General features: G+C 44.6%; 1 protein-coding gene across 1 annotated transcript in view; it reads right to left on the bottom strand.

Annotated features, from left to right (window-relative positions):
- mfsd6a (major facilitator superfamily domain containing 6a) overlaps positions 1 to 18736 on the bottom strand; it is a gene marked incomplete at its 3' end in the record, with an annotated part of 30943 nt that extends 12207 nt beyond the window's left edge. Inside the window, exons 1-3 of the mRNA XM_084319810.1 lie at positions 18528 to 18736; positions 13966 to 15775; positions 10835 to 10932 (exon numbers count right to left, since the gene is read on the bottom strand). Coding sequence (XP_084175936.1) covers positions 10835 to 10932; positions 13966 to 15773 — 1906 coding nt within the window. The 5' untranslated portion in view covers positions 15774 to 15775; positions 18528 to 18736. The remainder of the gene's footprint in view (positions 1 to 10834; positions 10933 to 13965; positions 15776 to 18527) is intronic.
- Between the last annotated feature and the right edge of the window lie 2042 nt (positions 18737 to 20778).

The raw sequence follows: 20778 nt of genomic DNA, 5'->3' as shown, positions 1-20778 counted from the left end.
GCTGAAATTCGGAACGCAGATGTTTGCTTTACTGCGGCCTGCAGGAACAGGATGATCATGTGATTGGCTACATTATTTAACCTGAGCCTATGCGTGATTGGTTACTGCCTGTACTTGGAATGTTAAACGCTGCCACTTAGCCGATTGACACCTTCGTCGTTGACACCTCGGCCAGTGGGCTGCAGCACAAGACACACACAATAGCCAGCAGCCTGCGCACATATATTATATATACATTTCAAAATTCCCAGCATAATATTTTGGGTAGGCATAGCCTACCCGCGCCTTATATACCCACCGCCTATGATTCACAGTGTTCGACTTACGTAATGATTTGCTCCATTTTGGTCTAAAATGCCGACGATAATCCTCACAAAGCGAATGTTGGCGTTATCCAGGCAAACGTTAACTTCATTCAAGCGAGGCATTGCAATCAATACAGCTGTTTGGCAAAGCACCAGCCGCCTCCCAAATTCCTTTGTTGTTGTTTGTGGCTGTTTCTCAGGTGGCGTATTAGATTGGTCATGTTGAACGCAGCTCTGTTCTTTCCTCCATGCGGAACGTCCGCCTTGCAAACATTGCAACTGGCTATTGGACAGGCTTCGGTTTAAATTTTAAAATGCTTCCAAACTTCTGACATTTTGTCTAGCTGCTCCGAGTCATCAGGTGGACATAACCTGCCGGTGTTGCGGGAGCGACGCGTTGTGAGCTTGTAGGTCTGCTATTTTCGGCATACGTCACTGTCGTGCGACGGTGTAAATCAAAGGAAATGCGTTTGTTTTGGCAAATTCTTCTGCTCTGTGCGACAATAAATAAATGAATGATGATGTAATTTAAAACCAAAACTAAGGCCTCAGTATGAGTTTAAGACGTGAACATGGTCATGTTTGTTGAATAAAATTCAAAAGACATTTTATTTTTCCCGATCCCGATCTTCTGAAAATCATGTGATCGGCCCCGGATCCCGATCACGTGATCGGGACATCCCTATTTATTACAGTTCAATGGAATGATGTAGGCTAGATGAAAAAATAGCAATGCCTTATCATTTGATTAAGCTGCAATTAACACCACACAAGGCTGGACATCATTGGTGGCCATATTCAAACTCATTTACTCTCAATAACTGTCAAACTAAATGAATGTGTGCAAAACTGTTTGGATGTGTGTGAATTGTGAAATAAATCAGCATCGTTTTTTGGTGAAGTGCCCCTTTAAGGCAGTTCTAAAGTTGAACCAGGAAATGTAACCGGGTTGCCAAAAAAAATCTCCATAGCCACGCCACGGTAGCCATTTCCACACTTTCCGGTGTGATTCTCTTGAGCAAGACATGGGTGTGACTTTACTGATTAAAAGGGTGGGGCAGACGCCTGTTTAGGTTCTGGCTAAGCGGGTCAGTTGTGAACGGTCACACATTTAAAAAGCCCAAGGCTTAAAGGAAAGTGTTTTAAAACTATAATTGAGTGGTAATATAGTGCTGTATATATACAGTATATATATATTTATATTTACTGCATATATATCCATATCTGTCTGAATATACCTGCATATAATCCTTCTATATACTTACTTATACACCTGCATATAACCCATATAATAAGATGGCATGTACAATAATGCTGTAATATCATATATAAATATATATCCATCTATCTGTCTGTACATGCATGCATATAGTCCTTTTTCTGTAGATACTATATCTGTATATCCCTTACCTACTCTTACTAGTTACGCTGCTGGCCAGTATGACTACTACCATACTGTCTTCATACCTGTATCACTGTACATATTAATACTACAACTCTGTACGTACATCTGATTAGCACCATTACTCAGTTGTACTAATTTATATATTTTATACCCAGTTTAATCACCTGTACATTGTATATTACTATTGCACTTTACTGTTACATTTGCACTGTAGTTAGATGCCAACTTATTTTCATTGTACTGTACTTGTGCTGTATAATGACAATACATTTAAATTTAATCGAATCCATTATATATACAGTAGTATATAAATATATATATTTTTAAACATATCAGAACAGTAGCAACTCATCCTTGGAGCCATGAAGTTTGAAGCTCTGTTTGCATCATAATCTTAGCCTCGGACAACAATGTTGCATTATTAACACTTTGATCGCCGGGGTTAAATTCATAATTTACCATCCCTCGCCAGCCCTATTTAACATGGAGAAGTTCCCCTTCTTTGCAGGGCTATAACTTTTTAAATTGTATTGCTAAATTGACATTACTATGGCCCATTCAACGTCCTATATCTATTGTTCAGGGTGTAGCAACGTTATACTTTTTCATTTACATATTCATACTAAAATACGGTCTAAAGTATAAGTATGTTTTTATCGTTTTCTGCAGCTTTCTCCAGAACTTGATTTATAGCCCTAAATGCATTATATTGATGATCAAATACAGTTTGGTAGGAATCTGTGCGAGATAAAAAATTTCAACTGTACGTGCTTCTAGGAGTTACTACGTATGATCTGATGTTGACCGGATGGGGGGGGGGTCGTTTATAATTCCGTGGGCAACGTTATATCATTCATCTAGTGTGGGTCATATGGTCATCAGAGCAGTTAGTATCGAAGACGTTAACAAATAACGCTGAAACTCACCGTAGCTTCCTCGTAGCGTTGGGAGATGAGCGTGGAACAGAATTTTTTCTATTATGGGATGTCGAAATATCCGATCCATTTCCAGGTTGTATAATAGTATATACGTCCAAATCATGTTGTTTATCGAGTTATTGGTAACGGATCACTATCCGTTGTGATCAACTCGAGTCCTGGGACTATTAGCGAGTGATCGGACCGAATTGAAATGAGCACCAGCTTCCACTTCCTGTTTCTTCCCTGGGCGATGCGCCGATCGGCCACCAGATGGCGCTCTTGAACCGTTAAGAGAGTTGAGAGGGGCTCACCAGTACATCTCATGTCTCCGGGGGAGAAATATGATTTCGATCACAGATTTTTGAAATATTGATATCAAAGACGCTGTCCAGCGTCTTCGGCGATTAAAGTGTTAAAGATCTTATAATAACGCACCACTTTCTCTTCTGACTTGCGAGGCTATGATCACCTCCCTTTGTTAATCATGATTCTAACAAGGAGGTCCTCGTGTCCGTCCTGGTCGCTTCTATACTTTAGGCAAGTGGCTTGTCCTTCCGCGTTCCCGGTTTGCGCTCCGATTGGCCACGCACGTTTCTGGTCATGTGACATGTGCACCAATTGTGGGACAGCAAGTCTTTGGACGGTTAAGCTTAGGCACTCTTTCGAAGTTGGTTAAGGTTAGAGTTTGTCTTAGAGCAGGGCGATAGAACGCCAGGTCGTTTGCAGGCTGTTCGACGCGGAAATGGGCAAAGACACGCTCGTCACGCTATTGGGCGCACATGTCACATGACCAGAAACGTGCGTGGCCAATCAGAGCGCAAAACGGGAACGCAGGAAGGACAATCCACTTGCCTAAAGCATAGACGCGTCCTGGTCTGAGGACGGGTCACAGGTAAGGCTGAGACCACTTATCGATAACTGCGTGATATCGATAAGTGGTGTGACGTCACATAGATATATTTGCATATGTAAAAAATAAATACTTTAAATACTTTATAGTTTATACTATACTAAAATACTAGGTCTTGTGGCATGTTTGAGTTAAAACATCCCCATTTCATGTAAATTCAGTTGAAGTGCAACTTTGCACTGTGCATTCAATATGCAGTGCACTCCTCCATCACATCCAGAGACCACTGAGAGAAAACGGGTGTTCTGGGGGTGTTTTTCAATGTAGGTGATGTATAGATTGGGGGGAGATGACCACAGCTAAAAGGGGCCGGGTCAGAGAGGTCGAAATGTGCTTGGCTTAGAAGACGGTGATAGAAGAAGCGGTTCAGAGGCAGTAGCCAGCAGAATGTTTAGTAGCCAGCAGAATGTTGACATTCCTTGTAAGAACACATTGATAAGAGACAGTGAATGAGGGGGCGGCTACGTGGCGTAGTGGGCAAGGCTGTAGTGCTGTAGACTCTGGGCTCGTCAGTTCGAGCCCAGCGCTCAACATTTGCTTTCAGTTTAGCTGGTCGTCCGTACTAATACACATTGGCCGTATTAGGGGGTGGGAAACTGATGGGTGGGGATCGGGCGTTGTGGACAGCGACTCCTACAGGTCGGTTGGTGCGCCTGCGCAGTAGAATCAGGAAGTGTCGGGGGCAGCGTGAGCCTCCCACGCGTTACTCCTCGCCACTGAGAGATCGAGCTGCGCAGGTGAAAAGATGCGACTGCTGTTACCTCAAGTACCGGAGGGGACTTGTGCTATGTATGACTTAGTCCACATTGCAGCCGGCTTGTGGGAGGCAAGAAACAGCGTCCGTGACAGGGGAGGGTTGAATTGGACGATACAAAATTGGGATGGGAGAAAATATAGAAAATGGGAGAAAAAGTGGATAAAAAAAAAGAGACAGTGAATGAAACGTTTTGAAATGTGTGTAAAGGTTAAACGCGGTTGTCATGACAGCGCGTCGCATGACAACCAGAAGAGGGGCGGGGCTATCGTTGCTATGACGAAGATCCTATAAAGCTGACAGTGGTTCCGGGTAGGGCAGACTAAAATCTGACTGAGACTAAGAGGGAAGAAACTCTCTCTCCTCTCATCTCTCCTCTCATCACGGAGGGGGGGGGGGGGGGGGGGGGGGGGGGGGGAGGAAGAATGACACATCATGATTAGCTTCGGCTAACGCGAGGAGGGTTAGGCTAAAGACCAGGCCTGACCACCAGTGGACTGAATAGCAAAAGGACAATAGACTGAACACACCGAAAGATCATTAGAATAGACTCTTCAAGGACAATACAATCTGTTAACATCTGAGCTGAGGTTTCTGTTTATATCAATAAACAACGCTTTTCCTCATAAGGCATTACGCTGTGTCGAAGTGTCGAATTCTTACGGAGGTGGAGAATTATTATGGTTTGCGGATCGTACTAACGGGGAGAGATAAGGATTATATTCAGCCAGTATCTGAGACGTCAGGACCATTAAAATTACACAACGCAGAGGAGTGGATGGAGAGCCAAACAGACGAAGACGTGATACTGGCCAGATTGATCAGGATCTAACACCACCGACTATAAAATGAAAAGGATCACTGTGGTAGTTTTGAATGGGGAAATCTGTAACACTAAAGATGGCGGCAACAACAAAGAATCGGACCACCTTTATTTCCTTTTAATTAATACTAGGGACGCAACGATACTGGTATCGGATATGGGTCCAATACCAGGCTAAAATAGAATATCAGTATCAGGAGAATTACTCAGTTAATTATATCGTTATATTGTTTACACTGCCTATTTTTATTTAAAAAACATTTTTACTTCTCCACTGTACTATAATTTTATGACCTGTATCATGTCTTCTACTATCACATGTACCTCCCCTCCCCCCTCCCCCATGGTAAATGATTGCTTTTTTATATAGCGCTTTTATCCAAAGCGCTTTACAATTTGTTACTCACATTTTACCCATTCACTCACACATTCACACACCGACGGCGGAGGCAACCATGCAAGGTGCCAACCTGCTCATCGGGAGCAGGTATGATATGCCTGAATTTCCCCAAGGGAATCAATAAAGGAATATCTCATCTTATCTTATTATGGGAAATGTGCTTACTGTGTTCTCCAGAGTCAGACAAGAAGATGGATACCAATGTCCTCTCTCTGTGCATTCAGTAGAAGGATATCTGGCTGCAAGCTAGCCTAGCTTAGCACAAATGAATGGAAGTGGATACGGACCACTAGCCTAGCTTAAAGCTTGTTTTTTGGCCAACAGCTAGGCTAGCTGGTCTGTAATTGCTTCAATTCTATTCCGTTCCATTCTGGCTTTTAGCTGGATAGCTTTCTATTGAACATTTCCCATAATGTTGGTGTGATCCTTTAAAGCTGCACTATGTATTTTGGGCTAGAAATGTAAAAATAGTGGATAATATAAATTTAGAAGCGATAAGAAAGTGTCCCATGAGCAAAACTGGATCCCTGAAACATTACATGAGCTTTGTTTGGCTGTGGTGTCCTGCCCTCCCACCACATTTACAATACAAAAGAAGCATCTTCTAAAAAGGTTCATGTTGGGCAACACTGTTTCTAAAGGTTCTCGGATTGGTGTCGAGATAAGAAACGGGTTCTAAGCATTTTGTAAACTAATTATTCTGGAGGCCACTTTTCTTCTTTCCCAATCTACATAGTTGAGCTAAGAAATAAGGAATTAAAAACGTAATTTAATTAAAGTTCTCTCCATTTAGGTCAGCTTGATTGGGATCATCAAAAACCCATTTTAAATGGAGAGATGTTACATGTAGACAGTAGAATTCTGGCCGCAGTGCAGGTTCTGCTCAGTGGTGGCAGTAGAATGCTGGTCACATCGCATGTTCTGCTCAGTGGTGGCAGTAGAATGCTGGTCACATCGCATGTTCTGCTCAGTGGTGGCAGTAGAATGCTGGTCACAGCGTATGTTCTGCTCAGTGGTGGCAGTAGAAGAGTAACTGACATGTTAACCAGCACCAGAACGTGTGGTTTACAGACGAGTAACTCACACGTTAAGTCATTATAAACAACGTTAAATAAAGTTACATCGTGATTCGATATTCGATATTCAACGGACTGGCTATTCTGCACATTTAAGAGGGTAGGGTTATCTGAGAGTAATCACGTGTAAATGGTGCTTCATCCAAAGTGGTTTACAATTTGTTCCTCATATTTTACCCATTCACTCACACATTCACACACTGGAGGCAACCATGCAACGTGCCAACCTGCTCATCAGGAGCAGTTAGGGGTTAAGTGTCTTTGGTCAAGGCATGTTGCCCGGGAGGAGCTGGAATCGAAAAGGGAACCTCCGGATTACCAGATGACTGCTCTACCTCCTGAGCCCCTGTCGCCCCGTGTAATCCGGTTACATTACTGTGGAGTAATCCAACAGATTACGTTATGAATCACAATCACGAGGTAGTCAGTGGTTTGTAATGAGAGGCCTTTTAAAAGTACCCTTCGCAACCCCCGATGATTACTCTTGATCTGTGAGGTCATCGAATTTAACATCTTTTTTTAACATTTTCCATCAAATGTTTGTGTGAGCTCTTACACCTAAATTAGGTCTTAATTCTGGTTCAGACCTTCTAGAATAAATATATAGAATATAAACCACATTTGGGCGTTAACACATTCAGAGCCGGCCGGTTATGACCAAATTAGGGCTTGTATGCCAGCACTTTAATCAATGGGAGGATGGGGAAATTTGCGAGTGTTTAAAATATATCTTAAATTATGGCTATGGGTCTAATACACCGTCGCTTATCAATGACTTGCTTCCAGTCAACATGTACGAAACGGATTGTTTTTTCATCTGTACATTTCCGTTTTATACCGTTTTGAATACAAGTATAGTTTTGGAGATTTCTAGTAATTCCAGAGAAAAAAAAGCGATAATAGCCCTTTAGTGGAATACACAAAACACGTTGTCATTTTTCGGCTGATTTCTGAATATTTTTCAAATAAACGCTAGATTATCTATAGTATATGTGTCCTTATGCATGCTAGAGAAGCGAGCTGAAAAATCGCTTATCCGTGGCTTGCTCCGCGCCAACGGCACGCACACACACGCTCCGATGGCGGTGAAAAGAACATCTGATTAACCCAAGACTGGTAACATAGAGTTCTTACCTCACATCAGATGTTCTGCAAAAAGATTAATCCAATTCCTGATCGCCATTCCAAATATCGATTGCATCCATTGATCCAACGTTATAGTCCAAAACACATAATCCAAGCTGCTCCCAGTCTCCCCAGTCAATGTGGTAACACGATACTGCTTGCCCGAGAAGGGAAACCCGGACCGGAGTTTTTTTTCTGATGCACATCGCCAGCCAATCCAATCCAATGATGTGCAATACCATCCGGGAGACGATAGGCGGCGGTATTTGCCCTTTTGCTAGCTCAGAACCATTCCCAACGATAACATCAGGTTGGATGGATGAAAATGAATGGATATCGCTAATAAAAGAAATAACGATTAAAACCCGACTATGGTGATGGCGAGTTAACCCGACTATCATCGTGATTGGCACGGAATGGGTTAAGAGCTCACACAGACATATGATGGCCTCATAAAGTCAGAGCTCCGTTTATTGTCTATGCCAGTGGTTTTCAAACTAGGGGTCGCGACCCAAAGTGGGGTCGCGAGTAGGTGACAGACAGTGCGCATTGGCGCATTGGCAAGTAAAAAAATATATATTAAATGTAATATAGTTTTTTTATTTTATGTTCTGGCAACATATTTTGGCTAAATATGCCTCATTTTATAAATGTGTATCACCTAGTGCTGTAATAAAATGTTCTAATAAATATGCAAGTTCAATAACGTGTGCTTTTATTTTGATATTCCTTTATTTTGATAAACGTTAATTCCAAGTAAAAATTACACAATACATTAAGTGTGGGGTCCCCAAAAAATATCCTAAATAAAATGGGGTTGTGGTATAAAAAAGTTTGAGAACCCCTGGACCTAAAGTACCAAAAAGGGTACCGTTGGGTACCGGTATCGATTCACATGTACCGGTACCCAACCCTAATCAACAATCCACGCTACCACACTTTTGAGAGTAGCCGTCCCGCGTGGTTCTTGTTGGCTGGTTTGTAATGGTGGCCTTTCCCATCTAGTTTAGAGGACGAGGGAAAGACTTGAGACGTTTCTGGAGATAATGATCTTGACCTCGATATTTAACAAGCAAGTCGTGTTCCTGTGTATTTAAAAGGGCAAGTCATGTCATGTTCACATATTTATTTATTTATATATATATATATATATATATATATATATATATATATATATATATATATATATATATATATATATATATATATATATATATATATATATATATATATATATATAGGCTAGACTATATCTGCTACAACTTCCTCCAGGCTCATTCTACTAAACCCATAGGATACGATGGTCTGGACTAATGGTTATTATAAAACGTCTCCCACTAATAGCGTATCCTGCTCTTGTTTTCTGTGGAGCCGGGCCTGCAGGGAGGGCGTTTGATAAGTGGCCAGTTAAACAAACACGCCCGGTTCCTGTCCTTACGTGGCCTTTGCCAAGCAGCTCCATTGACTCGATGGCCTAAGCTTCCTCAAACACACACACACAGTACAGTTAAAGTGAGGTCACGCCAGCTAGGGACCTTATGTATACTGCACCTTGTATACTGTATACCTTACTCAGTGTATATTTAGATTCTAGTGTTTATTGTAAGCATATTTATTGTAATGTATAATATAACTGATAAGGCATAGACCCTCATCTTATGATGAATTGAAAATGGGGGACCCTGATGCAGGGAACAAACTTAACTTTTTGACTTACCAGCCATTTGGCTGGTAGATTTTAAAAACTACCAGCCGGGCAGATTTTTTACTAGCCAAAAATTATAAATAGCTTTTTAGTATATCGCCATGTGTTATTATTACTATATAATACTCTCATATGCTATTTTCAATTAATATCATAAACAACATAAGGAATATTAGCATAATTTTGAGTGGACTGAAGGAATGAGTCAGTCAACTCGTCGTTATTCCTCTGTCTTTCCTCTCTGTCAGCGTGCACACACCACACACACAGACGGCTCCTCCCCCACTAGCCCCCACCCTCTTCTAGTCAGCCTGCTGTTCTCTGTCTCTCTCTGTGTTTATGCGGAGCAGCATTAGCTCCGCGTGGCTAACGCGGAGCTAACGCTAGTTTGCCCCGAATTAAATGAATAACTAGGTTGCAAATCATAGTAGTTTTCACTGCACATAGAAGCAGTCAAACAGCGGGAGCATTTCGGGAGCATATGACCAAAACCCAGGCAACTTCGAGCCCTTAAGGAATCAAATAGTCTGCTCTATGGCTGCATGCTGTGTATCGCTGCTCTGCTCGGTTTTAATGGAGCAGAAGCACGGACTGGGGCGGATATGACTCGCGGAGTTGCTACAGGGTTTTTCAAAATAAGAGTATCATATGAACGGAAAGTTTCTAGCTGCCGGAGCCCAGATATTATGACTGGAGCTGCGCTTGGGGCAGCAATGAGACCCGCACAGGATTTTCAAAATAAGAGTATCGATATGAACTACACGCCAGCTGGCGGGCAGACTATTATTTTCAGACGCCAGACGGTAAATCTACACGCATTTGGCGATGGGCGTCTAGTTATTTTGTTCCCTGCTGATGTAAACAAGACGAAAGTCTTTCTCTGGTCTGCATCCCCTTAACAATTGTGTGTATTGAGCCGTACTGTATTGTACCCATTCTGCAATCTGTTAATAACATTTTCAATCAATCAATCAATGCACCTTTGATTACACTGCCTACTTGCTCATATGCGTACATTCTGAGTTAACTATATTGTTTACACTGCCTATTTTTACTTTTCTACTGTACTATAATTGTATTGCCTCTATTGATGTCTTTCTACTATTACCCTGCCCATACCTGTACCCCCCCCCCTCCCTCATGCTGCTATGATGCCTGAATTTCCCCCAAGGGGATCAATAAAGGAATTATCTTATCTGCTGTTCGTCTCCTTACACCTACTGTAGACTTCAGTATATTTTTTACTGTATATTTTATTCTATTTTTATTTTATTCTATTCTTAGGCAATTTGTTTTGTTATTCTTATTCGTGACTTGTTCTGTCTAAATGTTTAATGTGAGCGATTTTCAGTGTCAAATTTCCCTCTGGATAATAAAAGTATTTCTATTCTATTCTATCTATTCTACTCACCTTGAAGGACCTCCATTGGCAACACTATCCAGGCGTTCTCCAGGTAGGAGATGTACAGGTAGCGAGCGGTGTTACACGCCAGGCCGATGTAGAGGACCCTGGGATGGGGGAAGATGGGCGAGGAGAAGAGTGGTCAATTAATAATAATAAAAGATAAAGTAGGGACACACCGCTATGAACATTTTGGCCGATACTGATATTACGGTAAAAGGAACACGCCAACATTATGGGAAATGCTCTTACCATCTTCTCCAGAGTCAGACAAGAAGATGGATACCAATTTAATCTCTGTGCGTTCATCCGGCTGCAAGCTAGCCAAATTAATGGAAGTGGATACGGACCACTAGCCTAGCTTGAAACCCCCGGGAGAGGTGTTTCTGGCCAATGGCTAGGCTAGCTGGTCCGTATCCGCTTCCATTAATTTGTGCTAAGCTAGGCTAGCTTGGATAAATCGCACAGCCCTACAGCTCAAATTAACTTAGCTGTATACATTTAAGTTTTAGACAGATCAAATGTATTTTACCATCCTATCCTAACAAGAGAAATAAATATATAAGATTTAAACATCTTGGGGTGAAAACGTTATCTTATTAGATCAAACAGGGGACATAATTTACAGTTGAAGAACAGGTAATAAATCACAATATTACAATACCGTGACTCTAGTATTGTGGGGGCTCTGGTGATTCCCACCACTAGTAGCTTCAGTGGCTCCCTCTCCTACAGCTTTGGGGAGATGTCTTGTCTCCAAAACGACCCAGGTCACAGAACTGCCCCGAAGGGCCTCCCCGGCTGAAATATAACACCTCACTCTCAAATGTCCCTGCTCTGTGCAAAGTCTAGGCCACTATCTGCTCCGACAGGAGAGCCTTCCATCAATGATACCATTGTTCCACTGCGGTATTCACCCGGTCTATTTTCACTAACTGCATGCCTCGCTATTGCTGGAGATGAGGTAGGTGTTCTCACCTAGGATGGAAAATAATCTCAACCAGAGCGTGACATAAGAGCAAAATGGCCGCCTGTGTGAATGTGGTCCATAGAACCAACTTGAGTTGCCGGATAAGTCAATATCGACCCGATATGTGGCTCCGTATCGTTGTGAAGTGAAGTGATGATTTGAGGGGGGGGGGGGGGGGATGGCTTCCAAATATGTTGAGAAGGGAAAAAGCATATTGAACAACGGTGCGATATATAAAACTCATATATCAAGGTAAGAATGACATGGAACCCACATGTGAAAAACAGTGGGGTAATCCTTTAAAAAGGAACACTCTAACATTATGTGAAATGCGCTTACCATCTTCTCTAGAGTCAGACTTGACAACAAGATAGATAGATACCAATTTCCTCTCTGTGCGTTCAGTAGAAAGCTATCCGGCTGCAAGCTAGCTTAGCTTTGCACAAATTAATGGAAGCGGATACGGACCAGCTAGCCTAGCCGTTGGCCAAAAACACCTTTTCTTTTTAATCTAGGCTAGCTGGTCCGTATCGGCTTCCATTCATTTGGCTAGCTTGCAGCCGGATGAACACAGAGAATAAATTGGTATCTAGCTTCTTGTCTGACTCTGGAGAAGATGGTAAGTGGATTTCACATAATGTTCCTTTAAAGTGCCCCTTTTATTATGACACAAATAAGGCACTCAGGTGGAGCTGTGTACACATATACATGAAGAGGTTTATTACAGTAGGTCTTCTGGGGGTCAAAGGCTATGGAAGAAGAGCCAGTAACTGGCGACTGAGAATATGAAAATATATAAAATTTGATATTCAAATTGGTAACGATTAAATTAAAAGCGGTAAATGATTAAATCTGCCTCTACACAAAAGGAAGGAGGCAGTAACTCAGGAGGTCCAAAAGCTGCAGCCACTCTCCCATATATATTGACGGGGGTCGAAGTGGAGCGCGTCCCCCAGCTTTATGTTCCTGAAGCCCACATCAGCGAGGAGGACCTCTCCTGGACATTTCCTCGCGAAGGCCCAACAATGCCTGCATGTCCTGAGGAGGCTGAGGAGCAAGATCCTCTCCAACTTCTACCGCTGCACCACAGAGAGTGTCCTGACCAGCTGCGTCTCAGTGTGGTATGCTAACGGCACATCACCTGACCAGAATGCCCTGCAGCGATTGGTCAAGGCGGCCCAGTACATCACCGGCACCCAGCTTATAAAAGACATCTATCACAAACACTGCCTGCACAGAGATCCCACCCACAGCGAGTCAGCGACCACGGCCTGTTCTCCCCCTGCTCTCTGGGAGGCGCTACAGGAGCCTCAGAGCCCACACTAGCAGGCTCAGAAACAGCTTCTTCCACCAAGCTGTTACCTGGCTACCAGTTGAACTGGCTACCCCACCCCCCAAACCATACACACATACACCACCCTCCAAACCATACACACACACGTATGCATGTGAAACCGGTCTTATTTGACATGCCCTGTCCTGGGTGGGAGTCGAACCCCGGTCTCCCGCACCGCGGGCGACATCGCAGACCACTATACCAAGAGGTGTCTGGATTAGGGATGCCCCGATCGATCGGCCACCGATCGCTATCGGCCGATAATCAGTATAAATATGCGATCGGTGATCGGTGATAATGCTTTATTTTCGCCGATCGTCAAAACCGATCTCACTCGCTGTCGCTGAGTTCTGTCTCAGACACCGGGTGGTGCGGCGTCTGCTCATCCCTCCAGCCCCTCCCGCACGCATGTAAACACGGGTCTAGTCTAGTGAGACGGGACACGGGAGGACGGCGTCTCCCTGAGCTAACGTTAGCTTAGCTACCGTTACAAAATGACCCAGTCAACTATTCACTTTTAGTTTAATACATGATGAAGCATTGTCTAACCGAACGGTATCTAGCCGGCCAGCTACCGATAGCTCCTGACATCAACAAACTTGCAAATATTGCAAGAAATATTACATCTCTATTCTACGGTGTTTGTGAGAAAATGTTTTACAGTGACAGAAAAAACAACAACAACAACAACAACAACAACAACAACAACAACAACAACAACAACAACAACAACAGATCAGCGTTTCGTTTTCTCTCCGTTTCAAACTGTGCCGTTTTTTCCTTTTATACCGGGCAGAAGTACACTAGTGGCTAATATATAATGCAAACTCTCACCTGATGTGGCCCACCAGCTCGATCAGCTTGTGGCTGGTGAAGTAGGCGGCCAGCTCCGACATGTGGCTGAGGATGGAGCAGACCCCGAACAGTGTGGTGGTGCCCTTCAGGTCCTCCAGGTGCCAGTACAGGAAGGTGAACACGAAGCCGTAGCCGAAGCCCATGAACCAGGCCACGAACAGCACCGAGCTGTAGCGCACGCTGCAGAGCAGCCGGATCAGGTCGCTGTAGGTGAACTCCCTGTCGCCGCCGTCCAGGGCCATCGGCGTGTGGTCCGTGGAGGAGGAGGCGGCGGTGTCCGACTCGGGCGACGAGACGCCCCCGTCCACCCGTGGGACCTCCCCCGCCCCCTCCTCCTCCGCGGCGCCGCCGTCCCGCAGCTCCTGGCGGTACTCGCCGTCGCCCCTGTCGAAGGAGAACTGCGTGGCCACCACGAGCGCCACGCCCATCAGCACGCCGAACACGATGAAGGCCGTCTGGTAGTTGTGGAGCCGGTAGTCGGGCAGCACGCAGCCCAAGCCGTCGATGAGCACGGTGACGTGCGTGTGGTCGATCCAGATGCCCACCAGCAGCATGGCCAGGCCCCAGCCCAGGGAGCCCCACATCCTCTGCAGGCCGTAGCGGTCGCGGTGCTTCCCCAGGTACTGCAGGGTGACCGTGTCCACGATGGTCACGGCGGGCGCGCTGAAGAACTCGCCCACGATGATGACAAGGAGGATGAGCAGGAAGATGGTCTCCACCTGGTCCTGGTTGTAAATGATCTGGTACTCTTTGGCTTTGGTTGGAGCAGGGGGGGTGGTGGTGGTGGTGGAGGCGACGGTGGTCGTGGTGTTCAGTGTGGTATTGTCAGGCTTATAGGGGAAAGTTGTGGCATTAGGAGCCACCGTCGCACCGGGAGCAGCCGAGGGATTGGAAGTAGCTGCGGCATTGGAAGCAGCCGGGCCATTGGAAGTAGCCGCGGCATTGGGAGCCACCGTCGCACTGTGAGCAGCCGCGGCATTGGAAGTAGCCGCGGCATTGGGAGCCACCGTCGCACTGTGAGCAGCCGGAGCATTGGAAGTAGCCGCGGCATTGGAAGTAACCGCGCCGTTGGGAGCCACCGTGACGTTGCCGTCGGCACTTCGCTCGTGCCTGCGGTGAACACTACGGTGAGAGTCAAGGCCACTTAGGAGGACAAAGGAGTGTGGGAAGTCGTCCAAGCTACGAAGACTTCTCGTGCGGTTGGTGGAGTTACCCGCCAGCGTGGTGGTGTTGCCAAGAGGGGGAATGGAGGAGGTGGGCAACACCGGGGTGGCGGTGACGGCGGCAGCTCCCTTCTCCATGCAGCTCATGGCGGCGGGTTTGACGAAGCCGATGCCACAGTTGAACACCAGCCAGCAGAGCACGGAGAAGAGCAACACGGCTTTGCCTTTCTGGAACCGGTCGGCCACCACCCCCCAGAACGGCGCGCTGCAGAACTCGATGAAGTACCGTATGCCGACCAGCAGCCCGCTGCGGCCGGCGGACATGCCCAGCTGCTTGTAGTACACGGCGAGCAGGGGGTGCAAGGAGCCGTAGGCGGCATAGAAGAAGAAGTAGAAGATCTTGGAGATGAGGAGCCGGCTGTTCACTCGGAGGCACATCCTCTCGCAGCAGTCGATGGAGGCGTTGGTGGGCGGCTCCGTGGGCGGGGTGCCGGAGGACGACCCCGGGGCGGAGGGCTCCGACCGAAGCTCCAGTGACAGGGTGTTAAAAGGCTCGGCCAAAACATACTTCCTCTTCTGCTCCTCCTCGTCATCCGTCAGGATGGCAACTTTGTCGTCGGCCATATCTGGAAGACGGGGGAAATTATGACCATCAGTGACAGCTTAGGTATTTTAAGGAGAAAAGAAAAAAACTGATACTCGTGAAACAAGATGAAACTAGACCCATCCTGTCAAATTATTACATTGCTGTAAGCTACCAAATCATTCACCAGGAAATCAAAGGTTTTGATAGCTTGTGCGCAGATTAACACTTTGAGTGCCAGCGACGCTTTATGTCGTTAGTTCATGCTGACCGTTGAATGCCAGCAACGCTATACAGCGTTTGTTTGTCGTTTTTTTTTTTTTTTATTATTATTAGCGATTTGAATTCATATTTCATCAATCTAGCCTCACGCTAGTGCAGCAACCTCGCTCTGAGCTCCATTGGGAAAATACCGCCCCCTATCGTCTCTCCCTGTGTAACTGCACCCCATTGGATTAGACTGATGGGGGGGGAAGGAAATACAGTTTCCTCATTTTACTTTTCCAGCAAGCCATCCGAAGGATCGAAGTGATTGCCGAGCCGGAAAACAGCGTGGAATACATATTTACAGTACCCAGCGCTGAATCAATAAACGCGATCGATATTTGGAATGGCGATCAGGAATTGGAATAATCTTTTTGGATAATCGGATCTGTTTTCACAGAGATATCAGCGTTTGCCCTATGTGTGTGTGTGCGCTGATCAGGAAATGAGAGAATAGATTTTTCAGCTCGCTTCTCTAGCGTGCAAAAGTACACATATACTATCGATAATCTAGCGTTTATTTGAAAAAGATTCATAAATAGGCCGAAAAATTACAACGTTTTTTGTGTATTCCAGAATATTCCAGTAAATGCCGTTTATCACTGAATCTTTATATTTTCCTGAAACTTTCAAGAAAACGAGGGCTTTTCAAAATGCTATAAAACGGAAATGAACCGATTAAAAAACAATCCTTTGACTGCAAACAAGTCATTAGGCTTGTTCGAGATGGGATAGCCGGACGCAGATCTGCGCAGGTTTCACTACTGCCTCGCCAAGCGCGTTGCATGACGGTTAGAATGTTGTCCGACTTGCTCTGAAAATCTGACGAGGCGAGGCGTGGAACTCCCGCGGGAGCGAGCCACAAGCAGCCTTCAGAGCGAGGCGCCACAGTACCTCTCACTCGGCTGCTCCCGGCTGGGAAGCGACTTGCTATGGTCGGGCAAAGCGCCTATTGGCTCAGAAAAGTTGTCAGTCACCAGCCACGTGACAGCCAGGGAGTTATGAGACGTTTGATTGATTGATTGATTGAACACTTTATTATGTTATGCGTTATCATCATATCATCATGATAAACTTCAAGCTGGCAGACACACACATACACACATGCATCGTCTGTTTTGCCTCAATACTGTATATATAATTCTGTTTTGCCTCAATATACACAGTATACATATATATATTGATGCAAAACAGAATTATTCAGCAGTGTGTTGTGTGTGCGTGCGGCCAGGAGCGCGCAACAAGATGGTATACATTATGGTATATGAATAGTATATTCCACTATAGCAGTATATGGTGTGTGCTGTACATTTAAATCTGATCTAATTTTGCAAACGGCCATCGCATTATAATGAGCTGGACAGGTGTGTAATGTGTGTGTGGTGACGTGAAAGCGTATCTGCCATGCGAGACTAGGCGAGAGGCTCTCGTGAAATCGGCAGTGTCCGCCCTTTTAACTCCTCCCCCGGCTTCACTCGGCTACTCTCGTCTACTAGTCGAGGCAAACCGAAATCCATCTCGAACAAGCCTAGTGATAAGCGACGGGCAGATTAGACACATAGCCATAATTTAAGACATAGATTATGTGTTCACAACGCTATCATTGAAGTGGGTGCTGGCATTCAACCATGTTTTACCATGTTAACCAGTGGCATCCAAAGTGTTAACAATTTTGTGTATTGAGCCGTACTGTATTGTAATTTGTACCCATTCTGCAATCTCTTAAATACAGTTTTCATTCATTCATACACACGGAATACACTTGAATGGGAATATTTTGTTTCACTCGTAGAAATAATCCACTGAGTCACGTATCAAACATAATAATATTGGTTAAACTATTAAGGGGATGCAGACCAGAGAAAGACTTTCGTCTTGTTTACATCAGGGTCCCCCATTTTCAATTCATAGTGAAGTATAGTCTCGAGCAGAAGGAATTGTATCGCGCCACTAGTTACAGTGAATCTAGGTGGGTTGAAATGGACTTCTTCTAAAAATGCTTTTGGAAAAGACAGCTGTCTTTCAGTCGGTGATCTGTCATAATATGCGGAAGTACAGTAAGGGCCATTCATCGGTTGGTGCTAGATGACACGGGCTCATCGGCGTTTTATTTGGGAGGGGGTCGTCGGTTTTTGGCAAGTCGTCATCATGTTAACATTAAAAGTAGTTTGTAAACCTATATCCATAACCTTAAGTGAACCGCCCCCACCACTACCTACAACATTACAAAATAAATGTAAACCGTTTCTTCCGGGCCGTGGGATCTAGCATCTACTGTTCATATTATTACCATTATACATTTTCAGAGGCAGGAGGAGGAAGAGGGAAATCCTAGGGAATTACATTACACACAATTGAACATAATGGGCTTTAGATCATAATATAATTCATTTATCAGCGGAAAAGTGCCCGATAGGCTGTTGTTTCCTTCGGGACATTATCACCAGTCATATTTACTGTAGTAGCCGACACGCAGCTCATGGTTCATAATATACAGCTAAAAAGCATCAATAATAAAAAACAAGTCTTACCTGCTCAAGTCACCGTTCCCATGCGCAGTTTCGACAGTATAATTAGATCCGTTCGAGCTGTCGTTTATTAATAATTAGTCCAATGCCGGTGAATAATAATAACATATATCATTAAAACATTTATAATGAAACTAAACCGATTATCTTCCCATGTTTATTTATTCCGATTTTTATTATAAAGTGACTCTCTCTCTCTCTCTCTGACTTCTATTGTGTGTTACGTTGAACAACAACAACAGAGCGGTTCCCAGTGTCGCCGAGCTGCAGCTCCCACCCCACCTGTGCTGCTCGGGGCGGGGATGGGCCGCAGGGATGGGCCGTCGCGTCACCGCGTGACGTCATCTGCCTCTGTCTACGTTGCTACGTTCACTCACGGTCGGAGGTGGGAAGTTGGGAGTGGGGGAAACGCGTCATGAATGAATGAATGAATGAATGAATGAATGAATGAATGAATGAATGAATGAATGAATGAATGAATGAAAAAACTTTATTTAACAGATTGCAGAATGGGTACAATACAGTACGGCTCAACACGGGTCCCCCATTTTCAATTCATAGTGAATTTCATCTCCGACTTCGGCAAGCTACAAAGTCGGGGAAAAACACGATGCTGCTCACGCTAAACTCTTTGGTAATTTTGTTTTACAATTTGTCTCGCATGAACTACAGGCTACAGCTCACATATTATGTTATGTCCTAATGAATTGAAAATGGGGGACCTTGATGTAAACAAGACGAAAGTCTTTCTCTAGTCTGCATCCCCTTAACAAGTGTGTGTATTGAGCTGTACTGTATTGTACCCATTCTGCAATCTGTTAATAAAGTTTTCAATCAATCAATTGATTGATTGATTGATTGATTGATTGATTGAAACGTTTATTAACAGATTGCAGAATGGGTACAGTACAGTACAGCTCAATACATACAATTGTTAAGAGGATGCAGACCTGAGAAAGACTTTCGTCTTGTTTCCATCAGGGTCCCCCATTTTCAATTCATCATATGACACACATGACATGACATACAGATAGACAGTACTGCTACATCTATACATTTATGACATACCAGATTTTCAAATACAGTACTGTTTGTGATACTAAAAAAATCCAGAAGAAGAGTAAATACATTTGACATAGAAACTGTGCATTGGGGGAGGTTGGGTAGGTGGGGTGGGGCTGTACATTGGAGGTGGGGGGGGGGGGGGTTGGGTAGGGGGGGGGGGGGAATCAATCAATCAATCAATCAATCAATCAATCAATCAATCAATCAAAAACATATAGCTAATATACATAATAACACATACTATTAAAAACAGCTAATAACAACATTAACGTCTACGATGTGAGTGGCCATGTCAAAATTCCCCGAGGCTTGAACTGGGGGTTGGGAAATCATACCCGAGTTTGCGACTAGGTCACTACTAGGAACTCCGCATGGTCATGCTGGACCTACAAAAGGCCTTTGACACGGTCAATCACTCCATTCTGATTGACAAGCTAAAAGCAATTGGTTTTGATAGTCTATCAGTGAGCTGGATGCAATCCTACCTTGAGGGGAGGGAACAGATGGTGGAGGTAAACGGTACCCTATCCCCCCCCCTCACAGTGAGCTGTGGTGTTCCACAAGGAAGCATACTAGGACCGCTACTGTTCCTAATTTATGCAAATGACATGTCGTCAGCTTGTGACTGCAACTTGTTCCTGTTTGCGGACGACTCAGCCCTGCTGGTCTCTGACAAGAACAAGTTACAGGTTGAAAAAACCCTCAGCTCGGAACTAGGCAGAATCTGCATATGGCTCGCTGATAACAAACTATCATTACACATGGGCAAAACAGAGTCCATTCTCTTCGGTTCAAAGAACAAACTCAGCAAGACCGACGGCTTCTCAGTTACAGTGGGTGACAATATTGTCACAAGGAAAGATGAAATTACCTACCTGGGTTCCATCCTAGAGGCTAATCTCTCCTGTGACAAAATGGCATCCAATGTAATAAAAAAAAGTCAACCAACGAACTCGATTCTTGTACCGGATCTCCTCTCTGGTAAACAAGAACACCCTGAAGACTCTGGCAGGAGCACTCATTCAGGGGTACTACGACTATGCTTGCACCTCATGGTACCAAAGCACCTCAAAGGCGCTAAAAACAAAATTACAAACATCTCAAAACAAACTGGTCAGACTACTGCTTGACCTTACTCCTAGAACCCACCTCACCCCTGCCCACTTTGACAACCTAGGATGGCTTAGAG

The sequence above is a fragment of the Notolepis coatsorum genome, assembly GCF_963971535.1.
Source record: "Notolepis coatsorum genome assembly, chromosome: 1".
In the NCBI taxonomy this organism is placed as follows: Eukaryota; Metazoa; Chordata; class Actinopteri; order Aulopiformes; family Paralepididae; genus Notolepis; species Notolepis coatsorum.
The sequence above is the reverse complement of the archived record's forward strand: the minus strand, read 5'-3'. Positions and strand labels throughout refer to the sequence as shown.